The sequence below is a fragment of the Eschscholzia californica genome, unplaced genomic scaffold, assembly GCF_041429995.1.
Source record: "Eschscholzia californica isolate CP2 unplaced genomic scaffold, dmEscCali1.0.p SCAF_5, whole genome shotgun sequence".
Lineage (NCBI taxonomy): Eukaryota > Viridiplantae > Streptophyta > Magnoliopsida > Ranunculales > Papaveraceae > Eschscholzia > Eschscholzia californica.
The window spans coordinates 40,898,235-40,925,333 of NW_028238472.1; the positions used below are offsets into that span (position 1 = coordinate 40,898,235).

The 27,099-nt window shown below is 33.8% G+C and overlaps 2 protein-coding genes and 1 non-coding gene across 3 annotated transcripts; all 3 read left to right on the forward strand.

Annotated features, from left to right (window-relative positions):
- The first annotated feature begins 1,387 nt into the window (after window positions 1-1,387).
- LOC147539239 (uncharacterized) lies at window positions 1,388-8,643 on the forward strand. The gene is made up of 10 exons (XM_086643926.1): window positions 1,388-1,607; window positions 1,690-1,754; window positions 1,853-1,913; window positions 2,909-2,948; window positions 3,758-3,835; window positions 3,944-3,987; window positions 4,081-4,141; window positions 6,333-6,421; window positions 6,502-6,738; window positions 8,307-8,643. Exons 1-10 carry the CDS (start codon window positions 1,575-1,577, stop codon window positions 8,457-8,459), a joined length of 861 nt encoding a protein of 286 aa, XP_086500052.1. The 5' UTR covers window positions 1,388-1,574; the 3' UTR covers window positions 8,460-8,643.
- Window positions 8,644-24,065: 15,422 nt separating this feature from the next.
- Window positions 24,066-25,537, forward strand: LOC147539240 (transcription factor MYB114-like). The gene is made up of 3 exons (XM_086644504.1): window positions 24,066-24,573; window positions 24,669-24,798; window positions 24,982-25,537. The coding sequence occupies exons 1-3, from the start codon at window positions 24,453-24,455 to the stop codon at window positions 25,334-25,336; spliced, it is 606 nt and encodes a 201-aa protein (XP_086500630.1). The 5' UTR covers window positions 24,066-24,452; the 3' UTR covers window positions 25,337-25,537.
- A 1,016-nt stretch (window positions 25,538-26,553) lies between these two features.
- On the forward strand, window positions 26,554-26,625 carry TRNAD-GUC (transfer RNA aspartic acid (anticodon GUC)). Its single transcript has one exon. It is a non-coding gene; the product is annotated as a tRNA-Asp (tRNA).
- The last annotated feature ends 474 nt before the right edge of the window (window positions 26,626-27,099 follow it).

Consider the following 27,099-nt stretch of genomic DNA (forward strand, 5'->3'; position numbering starts at 1 on the left):
CTAATACACCTAATTAAATAATTAGTTTGAGACCACCTGCCTTTGTTGAACATAAGATCTGAAAAAAATAGATTATTTATTAAACTGTCCACGAGAATGTTTCACTCATTTTCTTTTAAATTAACAAGAAATTAAATGATGGAAACGATTTTTGTGCTCTGTCGCATTTTCTACTTGACACGTGATAGAAATGGCATACCGAGAAACAACGTACACATATATTAACAAGCATTTAGGTAGCACGACAATACATAATCTGTTATGCAAAATACGGAATTTCTAGAGAGAGAACGAAAATTCTAAAAAAAATACGATGTTTCAGTCAGGAGAGAAAGAGAGGTTTTGTGAAACTATATATTAGAAATATCTTCCATATATTGTGTATGTTATATTATAAATAGACAAACAAATTCGTCAAACGAAAAATATAATTTGTTTAATATGCATAACAATTATTATTCTAGAGAGAGAAATTAAACTTGAAACTAAATGATGATAACCTCAATTACTTTCTCGATTCCATCTATCTCTTACTTAAATTATTATTCATGAGGAGCTAATGGCTAACGCCAATAATTTTCCTCAAATAGAAAATCGAAGTGTGATAAGTTTGTCAAACGGAAAAGAAAGACGAGGGATATACATGATTGTTTTCTTCTTATCCTAAATTATTGAATTCAATGAGCTGTAAAAATGCCTTTCCGTATCAGTTCCTTCAATCACTTTTAACCGTCATTGACAAGGACTAGGATATAACAAAACTACCAATGGGGACCTAATATAAAATTGAGAAAAATAAATTGGATTGAAGCAAATCTCTTTAAAATTATAAAATGAGGGTATCACATCTTGCTATATCATATTAGAAAACACAAGTAGATTTAGTTGTAGTGATGAATTAATGTTCATTTATAATATCAACTAGTGAATGTGGTCGGTTTTTTATAGAAAACGAAATCACTAAAATTCCAAATATGATTTATCAATTGCAAAGAGGTTTCTAAACTGAAAACTATCTGATAGGTGATCGACTGATCGTGATCCATTAACTCGTCAATTTTCGCCTCGGAGACTCTTCTAGAGAGCCTCGTCCATTAACTATCGTATCATCATGTTAAAATGTTTGATTATTATTTTCTAAGATATTTCAACGATTGCCTCGTTATTTCAGCAATAACACTTGACTTTGTTAATTTATATGACCAATACGGTGTGAATAACAAAAACCTAAATTTTACAAGCACTGAGCTTTCTTTTTTATTCACACCACAATAACAATTAAGCAATGAAATTTTTTAACCAGATCGCGGTGTGTATATCAAAAAACTTGGGGTGCATATAAAACTTCCTAGACCGTGAGAAAACAAGGGAAAACTGCCATGTTAGTGGAAGGGTAAAAACTCACCCGGAACATATATAAACCATCAGCCGAAAAAGATCTTGGGATTCCATTTTCCCTCTCTCTCTCTCTAACTCATATCTTGAAACCCTAGCTTGATTCTTTCTCTCTACCCATTTTTTCAAATCTCTTAATAGAGTGATTCAATCTTGAAAGAAGAGAAGAAAAGATTAGAATGGAGCCAGAACCCACTGCCCCTATTAGAAAGGTTCTTCTTTTCTCTTTATTTTCACTTATTCTATATGATTTTTCATTGTGCTTATTTTGATTTGATTTTTTCTATCTAATAGGTTCGATTTAAGCCAAATACTACTAGACAGTCAACCAAATCTACCAAAACTGCTGAACCAAAAGTGTATAACTTTCAATTTCTTATCAATTTTTAACTACTTTTAATGGCTTCTCGGAGTTTATTTTGTTTGAATAATAATGGACTTATTCTACTATTTGCAGTGAAGTTAAACAAGAAGAACAAGATGCTGCCCAGACAAGAGAATTCCTTCGTCGTTTAGCTGTACTTACCTTTCTCTGTATTTCACTTCTTGTTTATAATTTTATATGTGTGTGTGTATATATATATATTGTGTCACTCCAATTTATTGACGGTACATTCTGTACTGTTGATTTTAAATAGTTGAGATAGTCAAATAATAAATGACGAAAGTATGTGGTCAGAAAGATGTCATATCATCTCCGGAATCAAACCCAGAGTCCGATTCTAAGAGAATAAGCATCTCTCTCTTTCTCTCTGTTTATATAGTTCAAGCTCTTCAAAGTACAAGTAGTTTACTTAGTGTTATAACATTCGACTGCACTTCCGAAAGGGAAGTGGTCTAGTTTATATTTGCAGTGGTTTGAAGGACCCTATCGTTTGTTTTCTCCTTAGAGGCGTCTCTGCCCACCTGCCATTATTGAATGCAATGACATTATCCTCGTACCATTATATATATGTATATAGTCCAAGTACCTGAAAGTGGAAGTATTTACACTCGCCTCCTAGAATTCAATGCAATGACATTGGCATTAATCTCGTGTATAATTTGTCTACATTCTAATTAAGCCTATATTTGTTTTTTCTTGTACTCAAACATTGAATTTGGGATAGCTCTAATGCCGAAGTTTTTAACAATGTATGAGTGATTCTATTGAATGCGAGAAAGAAATGGAAATAAGAACAAAAAACTAAGACAGATTAGAAAGAAAAGATTATGCTCCGCTGTGTGAACTCATTGGTGATATCTGAAGTGCCCCTGCCCACTTTTTTACCCTGGTCCGACGGAGAAATCCTTCCTTGAAAACCAAATATGGATGTTACTACTTTATTGAGAGTTCTCTCATTTAATATCAGTATATCGTTAAGCTAGGATCATATTCGTAATCCCCTCCAACGAAACCAAGATAAAATGGAATATTACTGCATATTTTAATTTGTTGCAAACCATACCCTTTACTATTGATTAAGTTAAAATGTGCTTATGATTCTCTTTGTGGTTTTCTTTGCCTTGCTAGGAAGGGGCTGGAAGGGGGAAGCCTAAAGTCGAGAAGAAACGTAAGTTTAGTTTCCCTACTTTTATCATTATATGGTGAAATGTTAGTTTTCGTGGTAGTTTATAATGCTAGTTCACAATAATTAAGATTTGGGTTCCGTGTTAGTTGCACGATTTCATGGTGCGTACTTATTGGAGACTTGACTAACATTATAGTAATGATCGAGTCCTTAGTTGCTTCATTGGATTAGAGTTGTTCTTACCTTAATGGGGTTGTGCAGATCCTCGAAATGAGTTTGGTGCTAAAGCTTTGCATATATTAGTATATTACTTTCTTCCGTGACCAAAATGGTGTTACTCTATATTGGTTCTACTATGTTAGCAAATGTTTTATTTATTTTCGATAATTTGACCTATGGAAGAAATTCAACAACTAGTTTTTTAAATTGATTGAAGGTGTTTAGCTAAGAAATCTTTGAAGTATTTGAAATCAAATAGCTTTCTCATGGAATTATGTGAGTTAACACTTTAGTTGAGCTATATGCATATTCTTCAATAAGGGTGACGAATGGCGGGATGAACATTGAGAATCATTGTTTAGAAAATGTAGTAGACTAGCATTTAAGATGAGTAATTGGAATCAGTCGGTCCACTCATCTACCGGAGTAACTTGTGGATCGTATCGGGACGGGGTGTAGCCTGAGCGGATCCCATGCCGAACCCCCGAGTTAGAGAAAGTTTGTGACCTATGTACCAAAAAAATCATGTGTATATATATAGTTATATAAGCATATGCAAAGTCTGTTTACGCATATGCACAATTTCTGTTTTTGTGTCATTAACTCCCATGCCTGTCGATTACGAGTTGCAGCATTTCAAATTCCTATGGGTGGAATAGGATCACGGTTTATGGGGTCATATACGGCTCCAAGGAGATCTGCATCTACAGGTTTGGTTCCCTTTCCGGCAAGAAACTATCACTTCTTTCTATCTTAACTGTTCGAATAAATTGTTTGAATGCATCTAAAACCCTAAACTGTTCTTATACATGGTACAGGTGGCCCAGATCAGAAAATGGAAAAAGATTATAAAGAACCTTGGGTAAGCCCAACACCACATCGAAAAATTTCCACCGCTCTCTCTCTTTCTTTCTCTCCCGTGGTGTATATGTTTAGCATGTGTTTATGTCTGCAGGATTATTATAGTAATTATCCTATCACACTTCCCTTGAGAAGGCCATACTCCGGAGATCCAGGTATGCATTTAGTTGTACCTTACAATATTTCGGTGAAAAGATAGGGACATGATGTTATAGGCCTCTAGGCCCACAACAAACCATTTGTTAGCATTTTGCTGTCTCATAGTTAGATTGAGGAATAACTACATACAAAACAAGAATTTGTGAGGCAAACAGAGGATTAACTCATTCACCATTAATCCTCCTTCATGCTTCTCTAGATATTCAATTTCGTGACCTCTAGTCGACTTCCACTCTAATCCAATGTTTGCAACCGACGCTCATGTGATCATGTCTCTCGACTCACACACACACACAGTGCCTCGAGGCGGTTTGCTCTTACAAGGCAAGGTGGTGCCTCAAGGCGCGCCTCAATGCGTATAACATAACAAGTTTTCCTACTTTACTACCATAGTATAAAGTCTGAAGTGTTGCTCTCAAAATGGTATACTAACAAAAAACATAACACATGTAAAAAAGACTACTAATAGAAATTGATATACTTCTGAAAAAAATTGTTAGAGAGAACATCAGTTTAGAGAGGGAGTCATAAAAGGAAGACGATATAAGGAAGGGGAAAGATATAGAGACTATGAGTCTAAAGAGAGTAAGTCAGTTCGTTGGTGTTAGAGCAAATCCAACCATGAGAGGCTTAGGCTTAGACTCATTTTTTATTATAATTAGATGAAAGTGCTCTACCAAAAAAGTTCAACTCCAACCATGAGACGGCTTAGGCTTAAAATATTTGTGTATGTGCAAGACACATGTGTGGTATTTTGTGCTTGTGAAAAACGTTTGTGATCTTGTGCAGGTAAGAAACACATGTGTGAACTTTTTTATATTATTTTTTGAAAAAATTGGATTTCAATTTCAATTTCAATTTTAATTTTGATTTCCCATTTTTTCTAAAATTTGGACTTTAATTATATGTACCAATCCAACTTTTAATTACATCTACCTTCCAACTTTTAATTACATCTACCTTCCAACTTTTAATTACATCCACCCAATTAAAATTTAATCACATCCACACAATTAAAAACGAACAAAATCTCTTTCCCACCTGAAGCTTTAACTGAACCTCTATACCCGACAGAGGAATGACAACGGGAATGGACCTTAGCAACTCCCTTCTCCTTCCATTGCAAATACTTATATAGATGGAAATAGGCCCCTTTTACTCCCTAAGTCTTTATTTAGATTTATACTCTTTTTTTTACTTAGCGCTTCAAAATTCGCTATGCTTCTCAGTCACTCTACTCTTTCACAAATGGATCGGAGAAGAAATGCTTATCTCTTCTCTTATCACAAGTCTTGTGAAATATACGATATACGTATAAAATAACATCTATGAGCAAGGAATCCCATATGAATCATTCACAACCCATATAATTATTATTATTCTTAATTCAACTTACAAAGTCTTCTTTTATTACATATCCATCCAACTTTTAATTACATCTACCCAACTAAAATTTAATCACATTTACCATCCAACTTTTAATTACATTTATTCATCCAACAACCCTATTAATTGATTGACTTTCTCTTTATCTATAAGTACAACCGTCTTTCACTCCACACTCATCCAACTTCATCTTATCTTCTTCTAAGAGGAATTAGGAGACGTCATTTCCGTAAACCTTTCGTCGGACATTTTGCACATCGAGAGGATCCATTATATGAAGAAATAGAGAAAAATGAGAGGAATGAAAAAATTTGTAAGAGAATGAGAGAAAATGAAAGAAAGAGAGACGAAATTGGACCGTTCGATCTGTTCCAACCGTCCAATTTGATGGTCTTATAAGATGAAGAAGAAAGAAAAGAAAAAGCAAAAGAGTTAAAGCATCAAGAAAAAATACTTGATAAACTGTAACTCTTCATTCATAATCTTCAATATAAGCTTTTAGAAGTCATCCCTTATTTTTCTTTTTTCTTTTCCTTCTATTTTTCTTTTAACTTGCTTTATTCAAACAAGGGATGAAAGTTTTGAACCCGAAAAACCTTTCTGATTCCATAGAAGGTTGAATCTTACGATTCACTCTGAATCCCACTATTCACGATTAAAAGTACGATTCGGCTTATGAATCTTAACGAGTCAGTCTCAAAAACGACGTTAAGTATGATATGGATCGGAACTTATACGATCTGATTCAAATCGCACGATTTGAATCGTAAATCTAACGATTTTAACATCTTTGTCTTTCAGTACTTATGGATGAGGAGGAATTCGGGGAGGCTTCAGCCGAATTGTATAACGAGGATGCTATAAACCCAGCAGCAGATCTTGGCCTCATGGTAATTCATGACTTCGATATCGAGACTAATCGAGCCGAACGTGTTGATATTTTATAACATTTTATGGTTTGTAATTACAGGAGGAGGATGTAGAAACGAGAATGATGTTTTTTCAACTACCAACATCTCTACCTTTGATGAAGAGACCACCTACTGCGGCGATCGATGAAGCAGCTGAAAGCTCAAGTAGGCCCAAGCCCATGGGCCACTTACCGAAAGGCTCCAGATTAGGAGAGTTGCCTCCTGGACACATGGGCAAACTATTGGTGTACAAGAGTGGTAAGGTTAAGCTCAAGCTCGGAGACAATCTTTATGATGTGAGTATACACAACCAAACCCTTCTTGGATTCTTCTTGAAAGTATTTAAACTTATACCTGTCTGATAGTCAAGGTTTATTAGATATTTCTCGTCACAATTTGGGTAAAACTTAGTCGGGGTGAACCCACCTATGTACGGACAGTAGGGTGATATCGGGATAGGAAATCCATGTTCACCATTTCATACTTAGTCCCCGACTCTTTGACTCAATATTTGACTAACGAGTTGATAACCTAGCTTGAATCATCGTCATGGGGGGTCTGGGATAGTGGTGGCCAACGGGCCGTGGCGACACAGAAACGGACCGGCACGGCCCGTTTATTTGAGGACACGGAACGACACGGAACGGTCCGTTCCGTGCCGTGTCGACCCGTCACTGGTCTGGCGTGCCGTGTCGGGGCTAGGATTTTAGAGCCCCAGACCCATTAAACACGGCCCATTAGACACGCAGGAACGACACGGAACAGATCGTACATGGAACGACCCGTGGGCACGGAACGACACGGAACGGAAACGGCAACAACGACACGCTAGCAACGGCCCAATTTAGTTATTTGAATTTTTAAGCATCACCTAGGGTGTACTAACATCCTCAAAACACTTTTAATTTTTTTAATTTTAAAACGTTACTTAGGGTATACAACTCCCACCCCATTTATTAGTAATTGGTGTAGTACAAAAGAGGTTTTACTTTCTTTTTTTTACTTAGATTTTTTTTTGTTGAAACAAACTAAAACTTATTTTCAAAAAAATAAACAAATAAAGTGGTAAAGATAGTCCCACACCTAAACCAAAAAATATAAAGTAAATGTGGAGAGTCTTTATACAACTCTTTTCCAATAAAATAAACAAAGATATGACATAGACTCTAAAGTTTTTGTATATCACAATTTTTTACTTGAAAAAAATGTAATATTTCTTTTATTACTTTCTTTTTACAAGTAAAAAATATTTATGAATGGGTCGGAGCCACGGGAGCGATTACGGGAACGCCACGGAACGGCCACGGGAACGACTACGGGAACGCCACGGAACGGCCACAGAAACGGCCAGAAACGCAACGGAAACGCCACAGGAACGGCCCGGCCGTTCCCATGGGCCGTTTCTGTGCCCAGACCTTTGTGGTCTGGGCACGGCACGGCTCAAGCCGTGCCTGGCGTGGCCGTGGCGTGTCTGACACGCCACGACTGCCAAACGGGTCGTGCCGGCACGGCACGGCCCGTTGGCCACCACTAGTCTGGGACTCCAATTAATCTTATTGACTCCAACTAACGCACCAATATTCTAATCTTGAACCGTCAATGATCTTGGGGTGGAAAACCCAGAAAGATTCTTCCAGTCGATGTTGGATTTATGCTTTTTCATCAGCATTCTTGCAATGTAAGAGCTCATGTGATGATCACATGAACTACTTCCTCCGTGTGTGTGTGTGTGTGTATAGACGTCGTATGTAACTCATTCTAGGGGGAAGAGGGTCGGCGTCAGTTCAACCTTGTACGGAAAAGCTTCATTTTCTCATTTGCTTAAAAGGTATATTGTATGTATAACTTCACTCCTTTATTGCAGGTTAACCCGGGTTCAGATTGCACATTTGTAAGTGACGTAGCAGCTATTAACACTGAACGGAAGCAATGCTGCATTGTCGGAGAGCTCAACAAGCGAGCGGTTGTGACTCCAGATGTTGATTCCATCTTGTCTAGTTTCGATAATGTGCTCTAGTTTTCTTTTCTCTTCTTGCTTGATTTTTACCTTATCAAAATTTTTTTGTTCGTTCTTAGAAAACACAATCAAAACCAAGAGTCGTTATTCTTTCTTCCTTCGCAACATATAAAGCTCTGTTCAATTGAGGTAAGTTGGGATGATTTTCCATAAAGGGATATTGAAGTTATATTGCGAGTTTATGGAATCCTTCTCAAGTAATTTCAGCATTTTAGGTCATTCTTTTCACTTTTGGATAGCCACCTCAAAACCGTGAGTACTACCCCACCATTGCCATGTCACCATGGTCACCTTCCCGCTTTCATGTTGGAACTACCACAGCATCACTGGTCAGCACCATGTCACCTTCACTGCCATGCCATGAGGTTTTCTGGGAGGCAGGTGAGATACCTACTGGTCCGAAACTGAGTAATTCCATCTTGTTTCAACCGATATATCTGCCCGCTTACTTGGGGATCAGATTGGGATTGACAATAGCCTCGGTCCATGTCCCGTGTCAAATAACTCAATTTAGTTGTAATGCTTGAAACTTTGAGTTAGCCGAATATCTTGAATTAGTTACTAGGTCAAGTTATTAATCTGTCTTTACAAAAAATAGTTAACCTAGGATTGGAGTGGTTGCCCCCCTCACCATTACACAGAATACAATTCCTAGCCAACAAACTCTTGGTTAGAGTGGTAAGAGGTTTAGTCTTCCATCCCAGAGGTCAAGGGTTTGAGGCACATTGACAATTTCGAAAAGAAAAAAACGTAGTTCCTATCTTCATGAATTTAGATAATAATTCAGTTGTGGGTAAAGAGATATTGGACAATTTCCATAAAGAAAGCTGGATTCTGGAAGTGCAACTATGTTTCTATAGCTTGCCCTAGTACTCTGTGTCATTCTGTTCAAGCTGTTGAGTTGCAGTGAGGGTGTTTGTTGTACATAGACTTGACCCCTGTTTTAGTTTTATTCTGATATGGTGTTTGTCCCGAGAGTTGTGTCTATTGGTATGGACTAACCTAGTTTCTCTTTGAATTTTTTTGAAGTTTTTGAGACAAGTTTCGTAGAAGATTACAAATCCTTCAAAAATACAATATATATGCTTCATTAACAATTTGTAACCCTTATATGCATTGTGAAGTTTCATAATATTTATGAAGCTTCAAAAAACTTTAGAGTTCAGAAATGATACGACGGTCCATACCACATTATGAAGCCTCATAACACGTTATGAACGTACGTATTACTTTAAGAAGCGTCCATAAATTGTATGAATGTCTATACTTTTTTCTTTTATGATTCTTCGTAATCTTTTATGAAAATTCATACTTGAAAAAATACAAAAAATGTTATGAAATTTTGTATTGCACTATGAAGATTTATATTATCTTATGAAGCATTCATGTTATTTTATGAAGTGTTCATAAGATTTAATGAAGTATTCGTACTCTATTATATGTTTTCTTGTTTGATTGAAAAATTGTAGAATACGATTAGCGCAAAAATTCATTGAAAACACTAAAAAACAAACAAACGATTTCTTCAATTTATGAATAAATTTCATAAAACAATATGATAAAAGTGAAGGATTAATGATTTTCTAGATCAACACATAATTGAAATTTCTAAGGGGAGAAACCAAGTGATTGCTTTTAATAGATTGAAGAATCTACCATCTCAAGTAGATGATGTATGAATCAAGAAAGAGATGAAGATCAGACATAAAAAGGATGAAGATATATATCTGTTTCGACGAACGAAAAAAAAAGATTTAGTCGATATTTTTTTAACATAAAACTCGCGGTTAGATTTTACTGATTTTTGGACAGAATGACATAACTAGTTATTTCTATATAGTAATTTTGAACTGCCACCCAATTTGTTTTTTTTAAACCGTTGTTCTTAAACAAATTTAAGTCATGTCTAAATACACGTTCGAGCATTTCCAGTGCGAAACTCAAAAAAAACTCAGTTTGTCTTATGTGTCAAAGGTTCAATTGGTTTCTTTTTCGTAGATGTCAATATTGAGATCCTCAACAAAAGACATCTCCAATGCAACACTCTAAAAACTCAAAAATAATTTAGGTGTCATTTCTTAGATGGATAGATTTGCTTTTAATATTGAGTGGTCAATTGAGATATTTAAAAGAAATCTCAAATATTGAGTTTCTTTTTGAGATATCTCAACATTAAATGATGCCACGTCATTTTGGAAGTTAAATTGAGTGTTGTATTGGAGAGAGTTTTTTACAAAAAACTCAAAAAATCCTATGTGACACTTTGAGTTTTTCTATTTGAGTGTTGCATTCACTCAACAAAAACTCAACTAATCCAACGTGTCAAGTATGAATAGAGATTCTTTTTTCCTAGGTAGTATTATTGAGATCCACAATTAAGAGTACTTCTGCAATGCAACACTCAGAAAACTCAACATTTATCTTAGATTTACTTGTTTTTTATTTTAATGTATAAAATGATGATGTTGGCCAATTGAGATATAACAATAAATGTTTTCGTTTGAGTATCTCAACATTTATTGTTACCACATCATATTGAGATTCAAGTTGAATGTTGCATTTGAGAATGTTTTTTGTTAGAAACTCAAGTAATTTTAGGTGTCAATTTGGGTTTTTCAAGTTGAGTCGTGCACTGGAGATGCTCTTAGACTTATTAAGTGACATTAGTAGAACAATAAGATATTAGATGTCAATAATGGACTTTAGAAGGTCTGAACTTGCGGATATATATAATATAAATGAGGGATTTTTTATTTTACTCCCTCAATACTAATTGGTGATTGAGTTTACCACATTCGACTTACTACTTTTTTTAAGAACACAAAGAGAATGTTTGACGTGCGAAAAAAATAATATGACTACAAAAAATTACGTTATAGTAGTGTGATTATAGTACCTGTAATAATCTGTTCTAGTGTTGAACTTAGTCAAGAAAATGCTTCGTAGAGACTTATTTTCTCTGTAGATTGTTTAGTTTATGATTCCTATTCCCTTAAGCGAAACATGACTTAAGTATTTTGCAAAATATAGTAAGTTTAAAGGAGGAAAACTCATTACCAATTACTCAAGAAGGTAGCCTCTTACCAATTGGTGTCTGGGGTAAGATAAAAGAAGTTCTACAAAAAAAGTGGTGCAATGTTCTATCGTACATTATAATTTAATAAAAATAATTGATTGACCAAAAAAAAGTACAAGAAACCATCAATATAGAAGTTTCGAACTTGCCTAAATAACCTATTTAATTTAAGAGCAAGGACAATTCAACTGTGTTTTATTTTGTTACAATTTTTAATTTTTCGTTAGAATTTTTTTGTAAAGGGGCAAACATATGTACTAGTGGTGAGTTTGGGGCATAAAGATGTTTATTTGATAGGAAGAGAATTTCATTCCTTTGTTTATATAAATATATTTTATTGATGTAAATGAATATTTCATTTCTATTTTTAATTCTTATGAATAATTGCAAAACTAGTGTTAGTGAATCTAAATTAAGAAATTAGTGTATTGGGCATAAAAGTTTATAAAATTAGTGCTGCGAGCATCTTATTTTTTTACTAGATTTTTAACGTTAAGGTTTGTTGGATGTCATTATTTTTTTTATGGTAAAGTTCACGCTCCAAACTCAAAAAAGAACATCCTTATGCTCCAAACTCATCATCCGGTACTTATATTTGTCTCTTTCGTAAAATAACTCTTTTTGTTATTACTTGTGCTCTTTGCCGAGATCTTAGGAAATTAAAATTCATTAGAAAGATGGGAAGTTTAGAGCCATGGATCTCCCCAATCAGCATGGACTAAGATGTACACTGAAAATAAAAATCTTGAAGTTGGGGAGTTGTTGCCCAGATGTGTGTTAGGCATTGGAAGAGCATGTCCAGTCCCAGCCTGTCTTAGGCCGAAAAAACCACTTTTTCACCTAAAATTGTTGGCCTCAGCTCAGCCTCTAAAATTCAGCTCCAGCCCCAGCCCCAGCCTCTCTTGAGGCCGAAAATTTGAATTTGAAATTTGAATTTCTCTCTTTTCTACAATATTAAATATTATTAACTATCCAACCACCATATTAAATATCTCATATTTCTCTATAAATACATCTCCCTTTCTCTACAAACTTCATCTTCTTCTTTCTCATCAAACTTCATCTTCTTCTTTCTCTACCATGGATCCTATGAATATTATGAATCCCATAGAGCGTGGAGAAGACTTATCGGACGAAGTGCTTCAATGTGTAGGTCGAATTAGAAGCCAAGATACTCATTCTCGATCTAATCTCCTGGTCTCTGCGGAAAGGAAAAAGAATTTCAAGTTCTTCCTTTCGGGAAGGGAGGATTAGGTAAATCCTATTGATTGCAGCTTTCTCCAGACCTCCGGGAAAAGCATGAAAAAAAAGGCTCGAATGCGATTGAAGGCAGATCTTATCGAACACTTATGGAATACGAGATCAAACGATGACAATGAATAACTTTTGGTCGTTAGATTATTAGTAATGTGTTTTTTATCGTCGGATTATTAGTTTTGTGTTTTGGATCGTCGGATTATTAATGCAAAAGTCGGTTTGTATTAATATAATTTCATTATTAAAAGTTGTTTTGATTTTTGTTATTTTTTAGCTTTTTTTTTTTAATTTAATATTTAATTATTTAATATTTTTTTTTAAAAAAAAAAGGTAGATCTGGCCGTTGGATAGATCTGTCCCCAATGTGACCGTTGGGAACCCCAAAGGTCACATGGGGACCCCCTTCAGTCGCCCCTAACATTAAGGGCGACTGAAGAAGGAGCCCCAGACTCCGCTCCAAGCTGCTGGGCTTGGAGCGGCTGGCTGAGGCCATAATTTCAATATTATGGCCTCAGTCGGGCCGGGGCTGGACATGCTCTAACATGCAAGACAATCTGAGCTACACTTCTGATTTGGTTAGAATCTACCAACTAGGCAACTAGTATAAAAATACTCTCAACAAAAAAGAACTAGTATAAAAATAAATTATTTTAGTTGGGGGTATTTTATTGAAGGGGAAGAATAGTGTTTGAAGTGATGAGACGATGAGTTCAGAGTAAAATTTTGAAATGCTTTTGAGGTGGAGGAATTTATCGAATCTGATGCAAGTTTCTGTCTAAACTAATCCAAAATAAACCCCCCCAAATTGCCAAATATTTACACAATTGTCATTGCCGGTATGTCCTATGGATGTACGTTACGAAATCTATGGTTGCTAGTAGGCCATGTGGACATACAATCTATCAAGTCACCCCACAAATTATCTCCACCAAAACTAATAACCTAAAAATAATTTGAATTTTTATCAACAAATAGATGGGATTTCCTTAACAAAAAAAAAAAAAAACAAATAGATGGGATTTTGATTGTCTTCTCCTACCAATTTGTTTCTTGTCGGCCAAGACAAGGGGTGACTAAACTCAAACTCCCCTTCATATCTTAGGATTCTTATTCACCTACTTTTTTTTTTTGTTGACAGTTCACTTACTTGTCACTTATCAACTAGTCTCTTTCTTTCAACAAAAAAAAAAAAAACTAGTCTCTTTTGACAAATATTTGTTGTACTTATTTCGTTTTTTATTATCCTAATTCTGTTTATTGTTTATATCTTCAATTTATTTAAATGTTTGTTGGATTATATTTGATCTAAAACTAAATATATTATATTTGTATTGATATAACATTAGAAGAAAGAATGCATGAAAAACTCAAAATCTAGGCTCTAATAAGAAAAAAAGACCACTAAAATAATAACGCAAAAAAAAAAAAAAAAAAAAAAAAATTTGAACACTTTTCAAAATGTTGACAACATATACAAATTTTGTTGTTAACGAAACAACCATATCTCTTTAATAATTATATTTTTACCCTTATGTGTTGACAACATATATAAATTGTTGACAACATATATAACTATGTTGTTAAAGTGTTGACAACATGTGTAATAATGTCCTGACTTGTTACAAAATATTGACAATATATAGAGTTGCCGTGATTTGTTATAAAATGTCGACAACATATATAGTGCATTAGTGAAAATATTATTTTTCTGTTAATGGGGTTGTCAACTACAAATGATAATATGCATAACATTTTAATTTTTGCAAAAGACAAATCAAAAAATGTTTTAGTCTATGGTGTCGTTTGACAACACTAAAATAAGTTACTTTTTGACTTATTTAAGAAAAAAAAGATAGAAAAGTTAGTTTGATAGTAAAATAATATCGACTTTTTTTAAGTCGATAATTAGCTTTTTTTTAAGTTAATTTTTTTTTTTAACTTTTGACTTCAAGTTGAAGTCATTTTCTGGAGAGGGAACGGCCAAATTTTCGGGCGTACGGGAATTATATTTGTCTCCTTTCCATTATTGAGTTGTGAAATTCTATAATTCAAACATTTAATATGGTGGGGTTTAAGGTTTCCAAATTTAGTTATATGTAATGAGTGTATAATAATTTGTTATTATGACTATGTAATGACAGAGAGATCATTTCATTTCTGAGGAAGAGTATGTTTGATTTAACATATAGGTGACATTGATTTTATGCATGACATCTTGTTTATTTGTACTAACTCATGGAGTCACAATTGCACATGATGAAGTAATTATAAGACTATCTCTCTCTCTCTCTCTCTCTCTCTCTCTCAATCACATATGTCTTCTCTCTCACCACCCTCTATTTGGTGCATAATACTTTGTTTATTCATGACTAAAACCAATATCATCTAATAATCATTGTTTTGGGGAGGAACCATATTTTATTTAATCTCCATTAGAAATATATATATATCAATATCCGCTCGGTTTAGAAACGCACAAATTTGAATAGACTTGTGAGAATTAGGTGCAACCTCTTATATAATGTGTTGTGCAAACTTTAGGGTTTACAAACCGGTAATAATCTTTTCGAAATAATTAGAGCCTAAAAGCAAATTAGTATATCTCCTTTGACAAAAAAAAAGGAACTTGATCCAAGAATTCAAGCCAATCTTTTGAAGCTTTTAGAATAAAAACTTCTCAAATATGTATTTCTTCATAACCGGATACATGTTCATAATATAATACCTGAGTAGTAACTAGTAAATGTTAGACAACAAAAACTGTAAGCAACGTGATAATATAATATTTAGGAAAAATGATATCGGAAAACACCGATAACAAAATATAGTTAATAGGAAAAAAAAACGGTGATGCAATTGATACATGATCGATATGAGCTTATACATTACTCTGATATTTTCGTTATTGACTACTAATAATTTATTACTATCGTATGATTGAAATATAACAATCATATTATTATCGATATAAGTAGATATCACTTACTTGTATATTTACAATCTATTATTGATGACAAATATAATAATGGCCCCAAGAAAAAGAAAACCCCAACTTCAAAATCAAACATTCAACATGAATTATTAGTATGCATATGTATCTTCTTTTCATGTTTCATATGTCCCCTAAAGAAATCATTTTATATAATGTGACTTCTTTAGATTTCTTTTGTGTATTTTTATCTAATTTTCTTATATATTTCATTGTTTTCTATGTCTTTCATCATTGTCCCCATTACAGTATCATCATCACAACCTTGTTGATCTTGGAGGGTTGTTCAGACTTCAGAGTCCATATGTACTATTTAGATAGAGAGAGAGAGAGAGAGAGAGTGAATGATGAAAAAGCACCAATTTGAGAGGTACCAGAAGGTTGTACTATAGAGAGAGAGTGAATGATTAATAAACCAATTGGAGGATAGCAGAAGGTTGCACTGGAGAGAGAGAGAGAGAGAGAGAGAGCAAATGATGAAAAGCACTAACATGAGGGATCAGAAGTGAAGGACTCAAAAATCTAAGAACTGGGTTAGAAATCTAAATCACTTTTAGGGCTGACAACTGAAAAGGCCCACGACAACTGAAAAGGCCCACAAAAAAGTTGCTAATCAAATGGTCAAGGTTTGACTTTGACTGACTACTTTAAAACTTTAAAGAAAAGAATTACTATAAATTTATCAAGACATACAAATCCTAATGGAATCTTTGCCTAAATTTAGAAACCTCAAATCAATGCTGTCTTTGGATATTCTAAAGAACATGAGGGTATCACACTTTTGGTAACCCCAATATTACCCATTATTAGTTTATCGGAAGTTTTATAGGGGCTCTCCAATTTTGTTAAAAGGCCTCCCCATGAACCATTTCACTTGGTAAATTATCATTGAGGGGGGACCTTTTAACAAAAATGAGGGGGCCCTATAAAATCTCCCTTAGTTTAGAGTCCATGGGTATATAAACCAAAATTAATTTGATAATAGGTCTATAGACCATTCTTCTTAGATTATGGATTTTTGGTCCTTTTACAAGAAGGGTATAAAGTATGGCTAATTTATTGGGTAATACCAAATGTATCCCAAATCAAAAAAACCCGGATTTTTTGAATTTACGAGGATTTTAGGAAACTTTCCCAAAACCCGTGGGCGTGATTTGTGGGGGATCTTTATTCAGCCGAAACAGATTGGATACCAATCTTCATAAAGACACTTTCTCTCTCTAAACCTACTTCATTTGGGATTTCAATCGGTTTAATGTACCTTGATTTTAGGATAAATTTAGGAAAAAACGGTTAAATTCTCACGAAAATTTCTCTCTCTTCTATAATCTGTTTAGAAACAAAATCTAAACTTTCCCAAATCAATTTTCTCTCTCTTCTTTACAGATTTAATATGGAGATTTATTAGCCTCTAAACAGATTTGGAAATCAAATTTTCTCTTTCCTATTATCTGAATCAATCTAGGATCAATTTAGCGTGATTTGGGAGTTAATATACAAAACATATATATCACTTTCTCTCACTTAACTTTCAGTTTTGGAAATAGTATATTTTTCTGGGAACATTAAAGCAGCATTTGTTTTCGTTTTTACTCATACATAAATACAAATCGAATACAAATTATGAAACAAATACGTAAATTATGTATTATTTATGACGAATAAACCATCATTAGTCAAGTATACAACGTAATTTATCAAATGTATTTGGGTCTTGTTCAGTAAATTACACATACTTTCTATTACATAACACATAATTTCTTTTACATTACATATCGTTTACATTCTATTACCAAAAAATCGTTTACACTATATTGTCGAAGAGCATATGTAGTCTTGAGCAGGACAAACAACATTTACACTATATTGTCGAAGAGCATATACAAATGATTTTGCACCACCAGGAAACAAATGACCAACTTCAGTAGCAAATTCCATAAGTAACAACAAAACTGCAAAAAGAAAACATATACATTTGTTAACAAAACAAACAATTTACTAGAAACGACATGTATAATGGAATAAATTATGCATACTGTTTGTTAAACTTCATAATGTGTTAGAAGACAAACATAACGTTAGTTCGAATCACAAGGTCACTGTTATGTGAAAAAATATGTATAATGTGCAGTAAATTACATATAATTTTTGGAACATTTATTGTACTATAAACGGCAACTGTTTTGTGAAAAAAGTACGCGTAAAGTACATGTACTTTATATCCAGAGAAAACAATGAATCTGAATATACCGCAAATCTGAGTCCGTCAGTGAAGATGAATCTGATCTGAAAAAAACTTCAGTAATGATTAAACGAAAATCTTAAGATACATACCACGAAAATTGAAAGATATAGAACATACCTAGATTCAATAAAACATTAAATATGATATAAAGATCAAAGATTTCATTATTGATATTAAAATTTAGAGAGAGAGAGAAGTTTAGACTTCCATTTCAGATCTATCAAAGATGGAAATATATATTATGAGAAAGATCTACAATTGAATCGTTTTTTCAGAAATAATACATAACAATTTGATACAGTTTAAAAAATTAATTATTAGATCTTAAAAATGAATCTAAATACAAAACAGTAATATCAAATACATGAAAACAAAAACGAAATCTTACAAATGAATGTTCTCATTATGATTTTAGCAAAAATAATTACCTTCAAGAATTGATCTTCGATAAGTTTAATGGAGATGAATGTAGAGTTCTGATGTTAATAGTGGTTAAACAACTAGGTTAATGTTCTTGAAAATGAGATATACTATATTACGGTTACATATTAGATTTGTTAATATTTCTTTCTTTATAATTCTGATTGGAGAGAGAAAGATGGAGACAATTAAGGAAATGATATATACATGATTATTTTGGCAAAAACGGTTACAAAATATATGAAAAGGTTATAATAGGTATTAATAAGGATTAAATATTATAGAGATTTGATATTTCTCTCGAGATGAATACAAATGGACTAGATCTCTTTTATGATGATTAATTTGGTTTTTAAATCCTTTTTAGGATTATAGAGGATTAAATCTCCTATTAGGACCCTATTTTTGGTCTATAGACTCAAAAATACCTTAGTTTATTACATATCATGCTAATTTTATACAACTATTTTACTTTGAAGCTATCTTGTTATTACTTTTTAGTTGTTTAGATGGTATCATTCACATGAAATACAATGTGGGTTTTCTATAGGCGATGGGCGAATTTCTTTAGACAAAGTTAGTTTTTGAATTGTAATATGCAGTTCTGAAATCCGACAACTAAAATTCCTCACTCTCGACCATTAATGTGGTTACTCCCCACTTCTGTAATCGAAGAAGCTACTCACCTTTATCCACAACATGGACCCATCAATTCCTCTCCACAATTAGAGTAGGTGAATATGAAGACGAAAGATAAGGACCCAAACCGTCCAAATGGTTAAGATAAGGGAATTGCCAGTCGAAGCCAACAAGGCATAGGTAATACCTAATATATGTACATATACATATATAAATGTGTATAGTTTTCTTTTGGATGTGGATAGTTCAGATAGACGAATTCATACTAAGAACTACTGAACTAAGTCTCTCAAAGTTGCGATAGAATATTTTTTTTGTTAAGACAATATGTTTAGAATATAGTTGCACATTATAAGTTGATGGAATCAATATATAATATGTTCGGAGATTTGTTTCAATGAAGTATAAATAATTTGTAAGTCATTCCCAAATAGAAGCCCTAAAATTTATGTTCTTTTACCTTATCATGTCTGGGTCCTATAATTTTATTCAACCACATGTCTTAATTAGCTTCACAACAGTTCCATCCACCCACCTAGAACTTCACATAGATCTTGTTTGAATGAGACAGGGAGGGGGACTACCATCACTCTCTTTCTGTTAAAGTAAAATTTAGCACATGGCTGTTGTTTACTAGTTGTATAGTATAACAGAACAAAACACATGGATCGGGCTGTGCTAGTCAATCTCAACCTAGTTGATGTTATTGATGTGATATTGTGATGCTAAGCTATTCTAATTCTATATCACAACATTTAATTATTTTTTTCTTTATATTACCAAACAATTTGTGGAGAATAATTGCAAAAGAAATCATTTTAGTTCACTACAAAACAAATTGAGTTAATTTTTATTTGGCCCCTACTTTGTGACCAGCTTCCTTTAGGGCCCCCCTATTTTCATAAATTCAAATATGGCTCATTTTCTAGTTTAAATGTCATATAATCCCTCATATATATATTTTTTCAAAATAAAATTAATTATAGGGATATTTTGTAAAAGGGGCAAAGTAATGTTCCGTGTGATGAGTTTGGAGCACAAATTTGAATTTTTTTGAGTTTGGAGCATTGACTAACTTTGACTAAATTTTTCATCTTAAAGTAACAAAAACTAACTTTTAACTTAACTTTCTATCCAAAGTTAATGGAGACTAACGGATGTTAGTGTCAATTTTTCATTACCGTTAGTTTCTAGCATCGACGACTCACATTAATTTGCATAAATGGTCGGAATTAATTCATAGTTTACGACCAAAACTTTTTCTTCTGTAGAAGAAGTCCACTTTTAAACCAATGCAAATTCCATCAATTCATTAAGAAGTGACACCAAAATTAGTAATCAAGGCGGATGCAACCCTAACTTGCTGAGAAAAAAATGTTATTATCGATGATTAAACTAGATTAGTAGCTCTTACAATTCTTGATATTTTGGATCACATAAAGATACTTAACTAATTTAAAGATTGTTATTTTTTTTTTTTTTTGACGAGCTAAGTTACTTTGATTTTAAGTGTTTACAGTTGTAATTTTTTGACAAAACTAAATTCCTAGATGGATGAATGAATGTGAAATAGTGTGGAGAACATTTATATAAAATAGAAAAAGGTTTGGTCCTAAGCTATGAGTCAATTCCGACCATTTGATGCAAAATAATGCGAGTCGTTGATGCTAAAAACCTACGGTAATGAAAAATTGATAGTAACATATGTTAGTCTCCATTAACTTTGGATGAAAAGTTAAGTTAAAAGTTGGTTTTTGTTATCTTTGGATGGAAAATTAAGTCAAAGTTAGTCAATGCTCCAAACTCAAAAAATTTTAAATTTGTGCTCCAAACTCATCACTTGGAACATTACTTTGCCCCTTTTGCAAAATATCCCTTAATTATAACACATGAAATTCCACCTCACATCTCTCTCTCCACCTCACTTCTATCTTCAACTCACCTCTCTCTCTCTCTCTAACTCACCATTGTCTTCTCTAGCGAAGGTCGCCGACCGAATTTTTTTTCCGATTTGCGACCTAAACATAAAAGAAACTCTCATCTCTCTCTCTCTAAACACTCAGTCGAAGGGGTTTCCGTTCGCCGGAATCGGTCTGTTCGTGAACAACCCGATTGCGGCGAAGGGAATCCCCTTCTCCGGATTGTTTAGAGAGAGAGAGAGAGAGAGGAGATTTTTTTTTTGGGTCGCCGGAGAAGACAAGGGTGAGTTGGGAAGAGAGCAAGAGAGAGGTGAGTTGGAGAGAGAGAGGTGAGTTGAAGAGAGAGAGAGGTGAGATGGAGAGAGAGATGTGAGGTGGAAGTGAGGTGGAATTTCATGTGTTATAATTAACTTTATTTTGAAAAATATATATAGGAAGGATACTTATGACATTTACACTAAAAACATATTTGAATTTTTGAAAAATAAGGGGCCATAAAGGAAGCTGGTCACAAAGTAGGGGGCCAAATAGAAATTAACTCAAACAAATTTGGAAGAGTTAGTGTGAATACTGTGTTTTTCCTTTGAAACAATTCACATAGCTTAGTAAAGAATCAAGAATCTCCTATAGTTTAGTAAGAAGCAGGAACCTCACAACCAGAGATTAACCAACCACGAATCTGTAGAATAGACGCTGTACTCTGTCAAAGAGGGCTTAAAATCAAGTCTTTACCAAACTTGGTTTAAAGAAAATTTCCACATTCTTAGTTTAGTTGGTTTAATAGAAAGTAATTAATACTATCTTTCCGTTTTCTAATTATCCAATTCCATCTTAAAATCATATTCAAATTAAAATATTTCGATAATGTCTATACGAATATACTTAGCTAGCCTAGTCTATGGAAATGTATAATATATATATATATATACACACGTCCGCTATCAACATGCTCGAATTAGACTAGCGGGTCAATTTTCTTCAAATACTCTTTTGTTTGCTTACACAAATAAATTAAGGGAGCCAAAATGGAGAAAAGGGAAACAACCAAACCACTTCACAAAAATCCTTGAATTAGAGAGCTCTATACACGACAACGAGAAGCATAAAACAACATACTAATCTCATCGTACAATTACAAATTTACAAACTAATTTTTTTTGTACTATAGATATTTCATCAAGTAGAATCCTATTCATATCCTTCCAACATGAAAGAAATACAAAAACGAGTTTGACCTCTTGAAGAAAAAGCTTGTGGGTACTCTGGTTCACTTTTTTCATTGATTGAACACCCCACTAGAAAAAAAAGTGTTGCTAGTGATAGCCTGATAGGTAATGAATAAAGAGAAAAAGTAAGTATGAAATCCAAGCACAAGAAAAAAAAGATTGAAAAGAACTGCAAATTAAGCAGTAACCACTTTAAATTGAAAGTCCATGCAGGATGATGATTCTTCTATGCCTTGTTTTCCTCAATTGACCCACCGTCTAAGATGATTATGTAAAGATTCTGTCAATACTTTACAAGAAAAATCATATACAAAATGGGTCGGGTTGATCCAGGTATGCACCCATATGTTTAGAACCACAATCTCTTATTACTAGTTCCATTTTTATGATTCTAATTAGTAATAATGCACTTAAGATGGACAATGTGATTACAATATTGATCATTGATTGATCAAGAATAATACAAAGCAATAGTACTATAGTAGAAGCAGCATAGATGGCTAACCATCCATTACAAAGACACAAGAGATGATAAAAGCAGTACACGAGGCTTATAGCCTAAATAAAGCATCCAAGTTTGTGATGTATTGGCTAAAAAGGGTAGATTTGCTCCATATTCGATTGATTGCCCAGTAGTGAATTAGGCTCTTTACTCGAATGATGGTATTATCTTGGGTAGTTTCTTTATCATGACCCTTCTCCAATACTATGTTATTAAGCTCCAACCATATGACTCATATGATTTCCGCAACGATACAAAAGTGAAGGAAGGACTTGCTATCTACAACCTTCTTTAGTTTCCGTTCTATCAAGAATTGTGAGATTGATGGTGTACAATTGTTCATATGAAGAGAGGAGTTTAAAGCTCCCCAAATCTTTGAAGTGAAGGGGCAATTAAAGAACATTTGGTTGTATGAATAGAAAACGTGTCGTTTGAGACCTCTTTCACTGTACTGATTCACAAAAATACAGTGGATGTGACATAAACAGGTTTCGACTACCCCTTCGAAGAAACTAATTACTTAGTTTTCTTTTGCAACAAAAAAAGTTACTTAGTTTGTTAGATACAGTAAGACTTAATCCTTGGTTTCTTCTGGTTAAGAAACACACGTGTTGCCACTTAACTAAAATGGACTTTTCACATAATCACTTGGTTTTTCAAAGAGGTCCACAGAGAAGAGATAACCCCCTCCCCGAGTGCTACTAGAATTCAGACGACATTCTCCAATTAAACTATTGGAATGTTTGAGAGTAGTCGCACATAGACAATGGTGATCTCTTAACTAAAAATACAATGTCTAGGTCTTCTCCATTTATTGCCAATTGGTTTTGAGTCGGACGACCACAAGCGTAATATGATATCAGATCAAGGCCAGCATGTGCATGTTTAAAAGCAACACTTGCTCCACGTTACCCGAAAAAATACTCGTGTTAGGCTCAAAGAACCCCACACGTGAGAGGACGTGCGAGAATACTCTCAGGCTCAAAGAACCCCACACGTGAGAGGACATGCGAGAATAGTCTCACATAGACAAAAGTCATCTCTTAACTAAAAATATAATGCATAAGTCCTCGTATTCATTATCATTTGGTTTTGAATTCGATAACCACAATATATATTAATAGAATCCGGAAGTGTGAAGGAACAAATGCATGATTCACTAATTACCATGGTGTTAATTACTCCATCATTCCATTCAATAGTATTAGAATCCTTCTTACAATTTTCGAAACATAAAATTTAGATCCATGTAATTCATAATTATGATTTAAGTGATTCCATATGATATCATTATAAATGGATCTTCAACTCATAATTGAAAACATTAATTTTTAAAATAGATGACAATAGTACATTCAAAATTTCTATAAAGATTAGGGTTAGTCCATCACTCCAACTGAAAAGCTCTAATCAATAATTTCTGACTTATCAGGTATCTTTGCAGCTTTTGTTGGATATAGAGTAATTTCAATAATACAAAGTTTCTAAACTTTAAAGTTTTCATCAATCATGTCTCCAGTCTTAACAGAAATCAACTTTTTGTATTAAATTACTTCCCTCAAACCCATAAATAGTACTTGCCCATTTCTCTCCATTTGAACACATACCTCTCTCTCTCTCTCTCTCTCTGTCTCTAACTCAATCTCTATATAGCTCAATCTCTAGCTAGCTCAATCTCTATCTATCTATAGCACAAACACACTTAGAGAAAGTTTGGGTAATGGGTAAGAAGAGTAGTGATGTTAATAAAGGAGCATGGACAAGTGAAGAAGATCAAAGATTAACACAAGTTATTGAAATTCATGGTGCAAGGAGGTGGAAATCAATTGCAACCAAAGCAGGTTTTTGATTGTGTACATGTTTGTTTCGAAAGTACAATTTATTTTTCGAAATTTGATTTTGATGTAGAAAATGGGTTTTTTCATGACTTATGCAGGACTTGATAGATGTGGAAAGAGTTGTAGATTGAGATGGATGAATTATCTAAGACCTAATATCAAAAGAGGCAATATCTCAGACCAAGAAGAAGATTTGATACTTAGACTTCATAAACTCTTGGGAAACAGGTAAAGTTCTTACTCCTAATTCAATTTCTCTCTCAATATATATTATTATTTTTCGAAATAGTAGGATTACAAACTTACATCCAGACACACACGTTACTACCCAATCAAAGTAGGCAGACACCCCTAGTATCTCTGTATTAAAAGATTGTGTATGTATTGTTGATTCATTTGATGTTTATGAAGGTGGTCTTTGATTGCGGGGAGGCTACCGGGTCGAACAGATAACGAGATAAAAAACTACTGGAATTCTCATTTGAGCAAGAAAATACAACAAAAGGAGAAAAAGAGAAGAGGTCCAAAAAGTAAAAGGTCTAAAGATGAAGAAGACATGACAAGGGTGTTAGAGAAAGAAATTGTAAAAGTAAGTGAAGAAGGGTCCTCCTCTAAAGAAGAACATGATCATGTGGATGATACAAAAAGTAGCTTTAATGTGGATGAATTCTTTGATTTCTCTGGTGAGGATTTTTCAAACTTAGAGTGGATGAACAAATTCTTTGATGTTAATGAGGTCTTGTGTGGATTTTCCATGAAAATGTGATCTATCCCTCTCTCTCTCTCTCATTTATAGCAATTCTAGGTTTTTGTGTTTCTTGCTTATGAATTAGAAAATAATTATAGTTACTGTAGTTTTTTGTCATTAAACATTTGGTGTGTGTGTATCCTAATTGTAGTTAGTTTTTTATTTTGTCATTAAACACATTTTGTGTTTGCACTTGTATGGAAATATGAACTTTCACTTTGTTGTGTCTTCTTATAAGTTGTCTTGTCATATAGAATGTTTATGAATCAAGACAATGAGTTGTACAACACACACACAAACACCATTGTTTTGTGAATCTCAACATAAGTGATGACCCAAGCAAGGGTTAGTTCCTTTTTATATATCAATCATAGATAAAGATTCTAAAATATCAAGAGTTCATTATAGATAAATTGAAAAGGTTAGAAACAAAAAATGACACTGTTTTTTTGTTTGCAACCATCCTGCTATTTAGGAAATTAGGTAGGTACCCAGACCCTGGACTATAAGTGTGATTCCATTAGGTACTAGGGAATCTAGATGCGCTTGCGAGAACTTACCCACGAATATAACCCCGAGTTAATCTGAGTACGCAGGTAACTCTGGGCAACACTCCACAGTCCACATGGTTTACCTTATGGATTTCCCATCTAATTTATAGGTAAAAACATGAAATAAAATATCGTTTCCTTTCTAATTGGTATTTGAACATTGTTTGTAATTTTTATCACCCTGCTCCTTGTGAAATATCCATAGACACAATACATTATAATGTTAACAACACATGTTGGTAGGTAACGATCCTTAGAGAACGATAATAATGGAAGTGCATGTCGAATGGTTAACAACAACAATGTTATATATAAAACTACAATATATGTTAATTACCAATCGTATTCACCTTTGCTTTATTTTCCCTCGTGTTCTTAGCCGTGTAAAATATTTTTAGTTAGACTTGTGGTTTAAGACCCATAACACCATAACTAAAATGTTTTATGTAATAAGAGCTATAAGAACAAGTTTCGTCTCAGTCTTTTCATCGCCAATTCCAAATACGAAAAATATGTTGGGCTTGATAAAATTAAACCTAGAATTACCAAGAACAAGATATACTTTAAATACTTCTCAAAGAAAAAAAAAGATATACTTTAAAGAGACGACTTCGAGAGATTTTGAGAAGAAACACAAGCACAATATCGGTAAAGAAGCATTGATTGTTTCAATCAAACAACTAGGTCGTTGTAGTATAGTGGTAAGTATTCCCGCCTGTCACGCGGGTGACCCGGGTTCGATCCCCGGCAGCGGCGTCCCCCTTTTGTATTTCTTATTTTTCCTCTTCTCGGTTTGTTGGTTCCCACAGTTGGGCACACAATCAAGTGTTTACCCTTCCCGGCACAACCAGCTCCCCAAGATTGACGACTTTGTAACCGTTCTAAGAACTCCACTCGTTGGAGGTCCATCGATGTCTGCCACATATTTTTCAGCTGTCTAATTGAAGGTCTTTAAAGACTTGTTATCCTCGCTTAAAATTTAATCAAATCTTGATTCCTTCACGATCGGCTCTGCGCCATTAAGACTTCCTTATCCCTATATAAGGAAAACGATTCCATAGGGAGAATTCGATTCGTATAGCGGACAAAGAACTCATACTTCGAACTCTCTTTCTGTAACTATGGCTCTTCATTGCAATTATATCGGTTCCCCAACCCTCATCTTTCGACAGTGAGTCATTCGGAGGCATCAGATCACCATTAACACTTATCTCTTAGAGACGTCGGATC

Coding starts and splice junctions, on each gene's coding strand:
- LOC147539239 (XM_086643926.1), top strand. CDS start 1,575: ATGGAGCCAGAACCCACTGCCCCTATTAGAAAG. Junction 3,836..3,943: donor AAGGAGATCTGCATCTACAG/GTTTGGTTCCCT, acceptor TACATGGTACAG/GTGGCCCAGATCAGAAAATG. Junction 4,142..6,332: donor GCCATACTCCGGAGATCCAG/GTATGCATTTAG, acceptor TTTGTCTTTCAG/TACTTATGGATGAGGAGGAA.
- LOC147539240 (XM_086644504.1), top strand. CDS start 24,453: ATGGGTAAGAAGAGTAGTGATGTTAATAAAGGAGCATGGACAAGTGAA. Junction 24,574..24,668: donor ATCAATTGCAACCAAAGCAG/GTTTTTGATTGT, acceptor TGACTTATGCAG/GACTTGATAGATGTGGAAAG. Junction 24,799..24,981: donor CATAAACTCTTGGGAAACAG/GTAAAGTTCTTA, acceptor ATGTTTATGAAG/GTGGTCTTTGATTGCGGGGA.